The following is a 12,000-nucleotide window of genomic DNA, read 5'->3' as shown; positions in this document are numbered from 1 at the left end:
CATCTACAGGGAAGTAGCGGGAGTATTTGTTAGTATTTTTCTCTGCACAGAGTGTGTTGTGATGGTGCCGACCCAGGGATGGTTGTAGGTGGGAGACAGCAGCACTGATTGAGAGTGACTGATGATGTGTACAGTGCTCATTTATTATATTGTGGTATGTACATGATGATGGACTGAGGGGTAGGATGGAGGATGGATTGAGGAAGATCCTTCAGATGAGGAGACACAATGAGATCAGGACAAGCAGGGACAGCAGCAGGGATCAAGCAGTGTGCAATCATTATGGCCATGTTCTGCTGGAATCACAGATTACTGTGATTTGTGCTTCATGTGTTTTTGTGGGTGACAATGGAATGATGACACTGATCATAGAACAGTTTGATGCTTTGGATCTTTGGTTTTGTGCAATCGAGGGTTTTCATTCCAGCTTAACATAACTGTTTCTATAAATTGGTCTTTCAACACTGTTTTGCTTTTAATGGTGCCACTGAGTTATCAATATATGATGATGATGATGATGATGATGTTGATGAGGGTTGAGGTGGGAATAATAAGGATGAGGATGGGTGGTCTTTGATGAATTCTGCCCCGCAAACTCTACAGCAGTCCTTGATGATAGACTGTGATGAGTCTTCTGGTGTTTTGACACCTTTACTGACTGCTGATGATGATGATGATGATGTTGAGGGATGACTGGAAGTGGGATGAAGTAACCACTAAAACACTGATTGGTCACTTAAAGTGGAAAGGGATGAAGAGGCGGATGATTCCAGTGAGTCTGCCCGGTACCTTGCGCTTGCGTTCAGCCCGTTCCCGAGAACGCCTCCTCCTCTCTCTGGCTTTCTCCAGAGCCTTCAGGTCCGGAGGTTGGTCCATCTCGGACCTGGCCTTCTTAATGTGAGCCGCAGCGTGAGCCATGGCTGCCCTCTCAATGTACACACACGAAGAAAACTAAAGCTTTCAGATCACTTTCAGAAGTCCTTTCAGGAAGCTCGCCTCATTGGCAAAGAGGCCAGTCATCCAAGGAAATAAGCCCCCACCTCACCAGGTGACTCTTTTTATGTCCAAGAACAAACTGTCATAAGTTGATGGACGTGGGAAGAGGATAGAGGTAGCTCTAATGTTCTCTAGTCCTCTAACCCACCAGCCCTCTTCACCCATGCAGAGAGTGTGTCTGTTGCAAGCCTCCCTCTCTGCTGCCTGGATAACTGCATCGGAGACAGGGATAGAAAGAGAGGAGGGGTGGGCCAGTACACGCCACCAAGAGGTAAGATAAAAGACCAATAGAAAGGCAGAGAAGCCAGAAAGAGACAGCGAGGTAGGAGGAGAGCTCCACCCCTCCCTTTACCGCTTGGGCTGCAGAGGTAGCAGCAGATGCTATGGGAACCTGGGAAGCGTCTGATTTGGACTCTTCAAATACATGACTTCCCCACTCATCAGGCACCAGAAGGGGAGGTGGGGGCGGAGGGTTGTGGGGATTATAGAAAACAGAGTGAGGGGAGGAGTCAGAGGAAACAATATGTGGGAGGGGATACAGGACACGGAAGCATCCGAGAGTGTCCTTTGGAAAAAAGAGCAAGGAAGGTACCACTTCTACTGAAGTCAGAGGGGGTAAAAAACTTTGACTGTAGTCAGTATTTTTAACCCAGATCAACATCCCCTATTAGCAAGTGTGAAATGGTACAGTCTGCCTGTGTGACTGGGAGATTTCACAGCTCCAGAGCAAACACACACACAGATAAATACACAACCAAAAACACATAAGTCAGTTTATTCTCAAGCACACGTTTACAGTTTTTTAGCTTGAGGTCATGAAAATGGTAAAACTACAACACTAGAAATGTAGTAGGGAAAGGTGTTTTCTCATTATGTTTTTGTACCTGACTGCAGCAAATACAGGTAATCTAAACCACTGTTTTTTGCATTTATAGTACAGCATATTTGCCTGTACATCATCTTACATGCAGATTACATGACACAGTTAGGGTTAAGCAGCTACAGCATGAGCTGAAATCAAATGGACCACAACCTCCCACACTTCTACATAATATATGCTATATGATGAGGCAGAGAAAGAGAAAGAAGCAGAGTGTCACTGAGGCGGAATTCAGCAGTACTGATTTACAGAAAAAACCTCCAGTGGAAGTGATGCTACTGTGCATCGTTTCACACATCCCTGTCCATGGTGCTGAAATCACAATGTATTTTATGAGCCACTGAAGGGCAGCAAAGATATCTATCCAGTACTATTGGCCAGTATATCTAGAGCTAAACATCCTCAGTCAAAAAGCACTACAAAGACATACAGAGGAAATGTATCCAATATCACTATTAGCATGGATGTCTCAGTTCAGGCAGCCTTTAAGAAAACCAGCTATCATCCGGTCACATAAATCACATATGAACAATCACACAAGAAAAAACTCCATACACTGATCAGCCACAGCTTTAAAACCAGTAACTGGTTTTAATGTTGTGGTTGATGGTGTGTGCTGTTGTTAAAAATGCCCTTTCATCTACAATATCCAAGTCCTCACCTAACACTTTATGGAGACATCGACTGCAGTGTTTATTTTTTCAAAGACCTCACCCTTTTTGCTTTTTTATACCATGGTGCCACCCCATGGGCAGACCCAACATTACAATTCAATAAAGGTGGATAGTGAGAATATCAAGCCCAAACACCTACATGTGCAGGACAAAAGCAGCAGAAGAAGAAAAAGAAGGAAAAAGTCCACAAACTGAATATTACAAGCTCCCAAACTTTACTGATGCACTGTTTTGGCTTTCAAGCTCCCCACTTGGCAAAGGGAAGCATATACAGAAAAAAAATGACAACTCCATTTACAGTTAGAAGATCAAAATACAAAATAACACCCATGATCTCAAAAATGATTTCTAAGGATTTCAAACAGTCTGGCCATGCAATCAGTTGACTTAGGCACTGGTTCCCATTTTTATTAGCCCTTGAAATGTAAAAGTACTGTTTACCTGCGAGGCCATCACAGTTTATGGCCTGAGTGTGGACATTGGTTGTGAACAGTTCAACCTAATGATGCATCGATCAACTTTCTGTCCCAATACCGATGACTGACTCTGACACCTGGGCTTTGGGTATCAACCTACACTGACTACTGATCTGATACCAGTGCTGAATGAATTAGCAGTTTGCCCCACTGTGTGGAAGAGACTGGGAGGATTTATTTCATGTGTAAAGCAACATCAGGCTGGACCTAACATTGCATTCCTGGCTTTGTAAAACAAAATGTAACAATTAAAATTCAACTATAAAAACAAAACAACTGTGTTTAACCTGTAGTAGAAGTACTAAGGTAGGGAGGCTGTAGTAAGTATGCATGGTTACTAATCTTGTCCCAATCTTGACTAACTGAGAGGGAGTGTATTATATGAGTAATCTGCTGATGGTCTCAGAGATTAAAGGACCTCCAGCTGCTCTGCCTTCCCTGCAATCCTCCATACCAGCCGTTACAACCTACACAAAATGCAAAACGCTGTTCACAGCTTGAGGAGTATAACCCTGAAAGAGCCGTGACCTCTGAGCTTGGTGAGCTCAGGAGTAGTTAGCTCAGGTAATTGGTTCAGAGAAAGCTGCAGCGAGGGACAACCAAGAAAGACAATTATGGGGGAAACGGGTCATTGTGTTAACTGGTCATTTGTGCTGCAGAGAGAATTAGCAACCACACAGCATCTGAGCAGTACTGCAGGCTCTAAACCTGGAAGACGAAAACATTCTTGTTCTGCATTCAATTGTGTTTCCTTTGTGGAAATATCACTGATTTAGAGTGTGGGTCACTCAATCTATACATAACTGTGGTCACTGCGAACGTGAGAACAAACAAGATGAAAGGTAGGAGTGTGTATATGTACGATGACAACAGGAATGGATTAGCCCCAGGGGCCATCTGGTTTGCTTCCACAGCATCAACTGTGCAGCACACACACAAACACACAGGTTTTACAACTCAGCTGAAGGCGTGCTCATCCAGGCGGTTAAATCAATACAACACTCAGGAGCAGGAGCCGCTGTGTCCTGTAGCTGAAGGAACAGCTCAACTGTACCCACAGTACAATGACACCCTGGTCTCATTGTCTGTCCCCGTCCACTTGAACTTACCTAGAGGAAAACACAGAGAAGATTCAGTTAATATCAGCTGAATGATTTGTTACTGTTACACTGTTCCATTCTCAGCTCTGATTGGTTGAGTCACATTCAAATAGGTTTTTGAACATTTCACAACATTCAACCTACTGATGATATTCTGTAAAGCATGCAGCTTTACAACAAAGATATCAAGGTGGTACCAAACAAACGAACAATTATCATCGACTCCAATCACCAAAAACAAAAACAAAAAACATGTGACTGGGGAAAAAAACTCCACTAAAAACAGCCCACATGATTAATTCAGAGTCCCATAGATCAATGAATTTTACAAGCCATTAACCATTACAAACCACAATATGCAGAATATGTACCCTAAAGACAGGGAACCACTAACAGGAAGAGGTGTGTGTATCTTGAGATTAGTGTATCTCTAAGATTATTTTGCCAGACCACTGTATTCCAAGGTCAAGAATGAACTTTCAGACTCAACTTAATTTCATGTTTAGCAATTATCATGACCATTACAACTATTTTAAAACTGCTAAAACTGCAAAAATAAAAGGACCGTGGTAATAAACTGGTCAACCTTAAATTCAAATACGGAAACTTTCAGTTTGCAGAAATCTCAGTGTATAGAAAATATTAACAGCTCAAAATCATTAAAGGTCCCATACTTTACACTTTTCCAGGTTTTTATTTGATATCCATCAGAAGATATATATGGGGTTTCTTTCAGGCTTCTCCCTGGTGCTCTAGTAACAACAGGTCAGTGAGCCAATCAGAGGAGAGACTCTGAGCCTCTCTTGTGATTGGCTGACTGTTTTTGGCGTGATCAAATAAAAATATAGCAGCTTTCAGAGAAATACTCAAAGAAACCAAATCCTGCAAGGTTGGATGGTGGGTCCAGGTGGGTGCGGCTTGGGGCGTGGCTGAATGCAGTGACTGCTTTGTCGTGACATCACAAAGTTCCAGAAGTCCTGACGACTGGTTTTAAGGCTCAGTTTCTGAATACAGGCTGTGTGCATTTCTTTGTGGACTGAGGCTTTGATACTTTCACAGTATTAATATAGAACCTAGACCTGCTTTATAATCAAAAACACATGGACATCTACCTTTAGAATGTATGGGACCTTTCATTAAAAAATTTATTTACTTGTAATATTTATCTTTATTTGTCTCCTCCGTAAAAAAATCACAGCAAACCAAAACAGTGATTTTCTGCCACAGTCCTGCATCAGTGCTGCGAAGCTGCCACATGAGAACAGTGGCTATAATGGGCCATGTTTTCACATTAAGGTGTTTACTCATCTTCACACCTCAGATGAAGTCACATACCAGAGAGACACACCACAAACATCACTGCAGCCTCCCATAGGTACCGCTTTCCGAGACATGAGTGTCCTTTTGGGTGGGGGTCCCTTGGGGTCAGAGCAGACAAAGAGACTCTAATAACCGGGCCACGCCTTAGCCTCACCACCCTCACAAACACCATTAACAACACATTCATTATCACAAAGCTGAGCTTCTGTCTCTGTCAAAATCTGCATTTTAAAGTGATGGCAAACATATGTGACATGTGGAGTGTTATCTGTTCTCATTGTGTCTGTCTGTGTAACGTATTGTTCCTCAAAACCATTTAAACACAATCCCTCACCTCTGACATGAGAGCATCAGGGAATCAGAAGTATTGGGGGTTGGGGACAGTGAGTGAGTGAGTGTGTGTGTGTGTGTGTGTGTGTGTGTGTGTGTATGTGTGTGTGTGTGTGTGTGTGTGTGTGTGTGTGTGTGTGTGTGTGTGTGTGTGTATTTTGCATGCATCCATGACTGTCTTATTCAGAGACCCTGGAGGAGGGTCTTTAATTTATTGCCACTGCCAAAACAGCCGACTGACTGTGCTGCTGCTCAGATTGAGCTGTAATGTGTGTCAGTGTGCTGCTTTAGTATGTCTGCCACACAACAATGAAGCAATTTAGCTCTTTACCAGTCCATGTTTCTCTCCATTGTCTGATGGCACCCGAGGGACAAATAGAGCTCAGTCTGACAAAGGATCAAGTTACAGCTGTAACTGCAACAGCTGTAACATCACTTAATGTGTCTGTGATTAGATGACAAAATGATTTCCTCTTGTTTTGTTTGCTGTTGTTGACACAGATGATGATGATGATTTAGCTATTCTGTAAAAAATATAGCATTTTACCTCTTTACCACCTACAATCAGGGTTATAATTTACACTGTTTGAACTAGTGATAGTGGATATTACAAAATATTATTTTACTCACTAAATTCTGCCTAGCTGACAAATTCCAGATGTGGGAAGTTGTGATTTGATAAAAATCTTGGTAAGTTTAGCTCTAGATATACTGGCCTCGTGCCTTGAGTTACACCCAGCTAAAAAGTTGAGAGGCAAAGGAAGTATTTTGTTGCCCTGAGTTTTGCTTCTCAGGCAAAACCACATTCTATCATAAAATTAATCTGTGACCTAACTCACATACAGTATGTGGGCTACTATAGACCCAAGTCATAATGACATACGAGTCTCACATGTAAACAAATCCACATGTTGGTGAAACTGTCCAGAATGATTATTTAAAAGGAGACCATATGAGCAAAGTCACCACAACATCTTGGTCATCAAGTCATCTTCAACAACTCCATATCAAAGACAGTGAAAAAAATAGAACCATCCGATTGGTTGGTTGAATTTGTGTGAGAGGATGAGACGACTCACTGCCAAAAAAATCTGTGACAAAACATTCCAGATATATTTTGACCTACAAATCAAAGTCTGTGATGACAATACTCTCCTGAAACGATGTTGGACAGCCATTATTAGACAGCTTGAGACCCTATTTTATCATGATGTGTTTCAGTCTTTGTTTTTTGTTTGAAAAATCAGTCACGTCATTGCTTCCCTTAGCTTCTGAAATGGATCCTACATGCTTGCTTGTAATATTAATTGCTTTAAAATCAAGCCTAGCTCATAGTAACACTCCCAACACAGCGGCTGCTCTCCATCGCCTATTGCCTAGCAACAAGGGTGTGGGCGTAGTCAACAGCGCCAGTGGAGCAAGGGAAGGTAGAGAAAAGGCTCTCCATGGGCTGCGTGTGTGTGTGTTGGATAACCCAGTCCCTTGGGTTTCATTAGCACAACCTTTCCTCACCTAATGAGCTCCCACACTGACACACAAACACACATACTGAAAAATGAGAGCGTGTGATAGAGAAGGCATATACACATCCTAACCTGCCATTATCTGAATGTCAGATGTTATGAGTGGAACACTCAAGAGTCCTCGTCTGTACTGACAGTGGACACACAAGGGCGAGGGAGTACAGACAGAAAGAGATGGTGAGAGCGGTCGTGGTAGGAGAGACAGGATTCATCAGCGCTCCACCCAACTGAGCCAAATGAGCCATCCCAGAATTCCCCTGGGGCCTTGATGACATCACCATCGCTGCTGCCCTCCCTTCTTCACACATTATTCATTTTTTAGAGACACACGCATCTTTAACACGTCCCAGTTTCTGCTCTAATGTGACATTAGCAACTCCCAAAGTCTGTTCATTCAATACATCTACAGAGGCATGATCCCACCCCTGCATGGCACTACTCAAACTGGATGTATAACACAGAAGATTAACACATTCATAATATCTTAGCTCTTAGCATCAGTCTGTTCTACACGTAAATCATGTCCAACAAAAAGAGATTGTATTCAAGAAACTCTCCACTTTTTTGAGCAGCAAAAAGACACATTTTACTGGCTGTCTATTCAAAACAATATACTGAGGTTTATCTCAGTAATAAACCTGCAGACAACAGTTGTTTATTTTTGTCGTTGGGTTATCTCACAAACTCAACATTAACTGACTAGTTCATCAGTTTTGGTTAGCACAAATCTTTTTCTAATTTTGCAAGGTCAATACAAATCAAGTTTACACTGGTACGTACTGCCTCACACTGTAAGTCCGACACTGACAACTGCTCTCGCCCTCTCCCACTTACTCACCTTTTTTATGTTGCCAGACTAACTGTCAGTCACATAAAGGAAAGCATTACAACAGCATTTCTGGCACAGCATACTGTACAAACAATTTGGTAGAGTTTTGTTTATTTACTATACATACATGTAGCATTAATACAATTATCACAACCTGGAACTGATTATGAACAACTTTATTATCAGAAACGCTGTCCAGTATCATGTTATTAAGTACAGACCCCCCCACCACCCGCCCACCCCCCCATGTTTTTGCAAATGTCTGATAAGATTATAATAATTACTGTGCAGTGGCATTGTGGTTTATGCTGCCTTATGAGCACTGCTGTAAGTCAAGTGTTGCACACTGATGCAAAGACCTGCTTAACTAGCCTTATAGCTTTTGTCTGGCTAATGAGTCTCAGATTTTAATCTAGGGTGAAAAGATGGACCAGGGAATCCTGGTTATGGAGGATTAGGGGGTATAAACCCAGGAAGAACATGGTGGTTTCCCTCTGAGAGAGAGGGGTGAAAGCACAGTAAGTAGTCATCACAATCCCGACTGACGGACTGCAAACCTTTGTAAGAATCATCACATCCTGGCCACGCTAACAGTTGAGTGACAGTCAAGACCTGAACAAGTCCGTTCTATCACATATAGATACATATATTATGTATAGTAGTAGTTATGGTTTGGCCAGAATCTTGTAAAAAAACAAACAAGCAAACAAAAAAAAAAAACGAAGAATTTACACCAAATAAAATTTTGGCACCAAATTCCTGATTCCAAATTTCCAGGACATTGACATTTTAGACCAAATCTGCACCAAATTCAAACCGTTTTCACACCAAATTTGCAACAATTTCTCATTTCTTTTACAACAAATTTAACAACAAAATTACAAGAAATTCCTCACAAGCAATTTTACAAAAGCATCTCCACCAATTTTTACTTGCCAAATTTCCACATATCCATGTATCATGCACCAAGGTTTAGACTGAATGTACAATAACAGATTCAAAAACAAAGCACACTTCACACTAAATTCAAAACACTGTTGGGAAAGTTGTTGAACATTATGAAGTGGGCTAAATACTCTGCAAATGCCAGACACAACTTATTAGCATTGTCAATATGGGGACGTTCTAAATGTTAGCACTGAAAACTGACACCCAGACTACTGAATTCATGAGCTCTGTTTTAAAACACTGAACACTTCAGTTTCACTTCTATTTACATGACATGTCAACAACAGGATGAGCTCAGAATTAATTCATCAGTTACTGTCAGTGAAAATGTGAGGCTGACCTGCCAATCACAGCTTACCTGGCCTGTTGCTCCCACCACCATGCCTGCGCTCATGGGTGCTCCCAAAGAGGCCTCAACACCCCAGGGTGAACTGTATCCAATGTGTGGATGACTCTGTGTGTTCAAGCTAAGATGGACATGTGCATAATGTGTGTGTATGTGTGTGTGATGGGGAAAGGGCAAAGCGGCGCAAGTGCAGGACAGTCTTGTGGACTGCAAGTGGATTAGTGTGTAACATGCTAGAGGTATTAACACACTGTGGCTGACACACAAGCACACAAACACACGTGCACGCACACACACACATGGATGCTTGCACACACTGAGGGGTGTGTGCATTCTTAGAAGGGATTATGCGCACAAAAATAGAGGAGTCTTTTCTACTGACCTAGAATCAGAATGTTGCATTAAAGTGACAATGGAGGGCAGACTAGTCAGAGTGTACACACACACCCATAAACACACAGACATGAACAGGTAATGTGGAAATACAACCTGCTGTGCACACCCACACACATAATTCAAACACGGCCACAGAACATGACTCTAAGCTCCAGGCTGAAGCTCTCACATCTGTGTTTTTTTACACGTCATGAAGGTGAAAACATCTGCAAAGATGTTCCTATCAAGGCACAGCTCTTAAACAAATTGACTGTAGGTGTAAGTGCTGCCCCCCCCATGAGTAAAGGCCTCAGTATGTTTCAAATGATGTGCTTGTTGGATTACTGACCATTTCTGAAACCGTTTTAACAACAATGCCCACTTCACACAGTGATTGGTCAGTCGCATATAGATATTGGGGTTTCGACTCTCTCAAGCTCTCTTTAATTCTTCACAACAACTTCATCACTTTCTATATGTACAACTGCACAACACATTGCATCACAGCACTCTCTACAACAGCAAACTTTTTACCTTCATGCTTCAAGTGTTATTCAAGACATGGTCAGACAACACCTTGTACAAACTACTCTGGTTTTGGTTTTGTTGACCTCCAGTGGTGTAACATCTCTACTTGCTGTGGTGATGCACAGGTGTACTTGAGGAAACTGCAACATCTCTGTTGGACATGGCTACAGGTACAACAAAGTACACTCCTGACCACACACAACATCAGAGGTTAAACAGGCTTCAGACTTTCAACCAGAGAAGGCAGTGAAACACTACTGTTCAGCCTACTGTTAAGTTACTGTTCCACTTCCATATAGATTTCAGAAAAACAAGTTTAACAAATAATCAACCAGTTAGAACTCAGAAAATGGGACTGAGAAAAGAGAAGACATCTGCTGTCATAGCTACAAGACACCACTGTATTACAATTACTGCTACAAGATTCTATTAATACTGTGATTTTTTTATTGTTAAAAACCTTTGCTTCAATAATTTCATATCAAATGTTTTCATATAGACGCAGTCCAGGATTTTCATTATATAGTGAACTGGTCATAGGAGCTCCTCCTGTTTACTGTGAGTTCGGGTCGGGCGTGGAAAGTGAATTCTCTTCCATATCTCAGGAGCAGATTAATGTTCAGCCAACCTGTTAATCAAAAACCACGCGTCCTGCACCAGAGGATTTATAGGGTTTATAAGGCTTGTTGCATCATCTGCTTATGGCACCATCTGGGGTCACCCCGATGCTCTGTGGCCAGTAACGTTTTCACGATATCTGACTTCTTGGAAATCTTCATTTCAACATGAAAAAGCATCACTGTACAAGGAATAGAACAATGAGCTACAGACAGGTCCAAAATGTAAAGTTTTTCCTGAGAGATCTGCAGGGAAGTCATGGGCTCCATATAGTTTCACTGCATTTCTCTAATGAGCATTAACATGCACTGCTAATTTAGCAGAAAGCTGCCTACTTGATTTCTGGCCTGTTAGAGGAAAGAAAGAAAAAACAAAAAGTCAAACTAACTAGTAGTTCTTGAGAGAGATCTTATCATGAAAAGCCCGACTTAAGTTAACCTGAATTAGGATGAAGCTATTTAGCCATTTAGCTTCACCGAATACCTTAAAGCAAGGCTAAACCTGAAAAGTTGCCTTAGAATGACCAGACAAGTCTGGAGGGAAAAATGTTCATGATAACTTTAGTCAGACTTAATTAAACCTGCTTTATGAAATAAGCCCAATTCACTTAAGTAAGTCTGACTAAACTGGTAATCTTGCTGTTTGAATCACCCATCTAGACCAAAGTGGCAGGTCTGTTTGTCACTAACAGCATCTTGGACTGTAAAAACTACCTGTGAATGAATGCACTGGTTTGCTTATGAGAGAAGCAATACAGAATTTATAAATCCCTACCTAAGAGGAAACATCTGGCACCATCCATCATCACTTATACCATATGTCAGTATTGTACAAGCATAAGGATGTATGAGTAAGCAGTGTGTATACATGTGTGTTTGTGTGTGAGTGCACCACATACTAAGCTTGCAGCTGCTGATTCTAGGTCAGTTTGATTATGTAATCACTCTGTAAAATACACACATTGCAATCAGCAAGAGGTATAATAAATGAACTCCTGATAATCAATTATGCAATAGAGGTATTTGCACATTCTATGAAGCCAAAATATCAACAAGCA

The 12,000-nt window shown here is 41.6% G+C and overlaps 1 protein-coding gene across 1 annotated transcript in view; it reads right to left on the bottom strand.

Moving 5' to 3' along the window:
• ank2b (ankyrin 2b, neuronal) overlaps nt 1–12,000 on the bottom strand; it is a 204,049-nt gene that overhangs the window by 110,075 nt on the left and 81,974 nt on the right. Inside the window, exon 2 of the mRNA XM_071478279.1 lies at nt 790–4,135. Within this exon, the coding sequence (XP_071334380.1) occupies nt 790–918 (129 nt within the window). The 5' untranslated portion in view covers nt 919–4,135. The remainder of the gene's footprint in view (nt 1–789; nt 4,136–12,000) is intronic.

This window comes from Trachinotus anak, unplaced genomic scaffold (genome assembly GCF_046630095.1).
Source record: "Trachinotus anak isolate AG129_WGS33_773 ecotype Australia unplaced genomic scaffold, CSIRO_AGI_Tana_v1 ptg000005l, whole genome shotgun sequence".
In the NCBI taxonomy this organism is placed as follows: domain Eukaryota; kingdom Metazoa; phylum Chordata; class Actinopteri; order Carangiformes; family Carangidae; genus Trachinotus; species Trachinotus anak.
The sequence above is the reverse complement of the archived record's forward strand: the minus strand, read 5'-3'. Positions and strand labels throughout refer to the sequence as shown.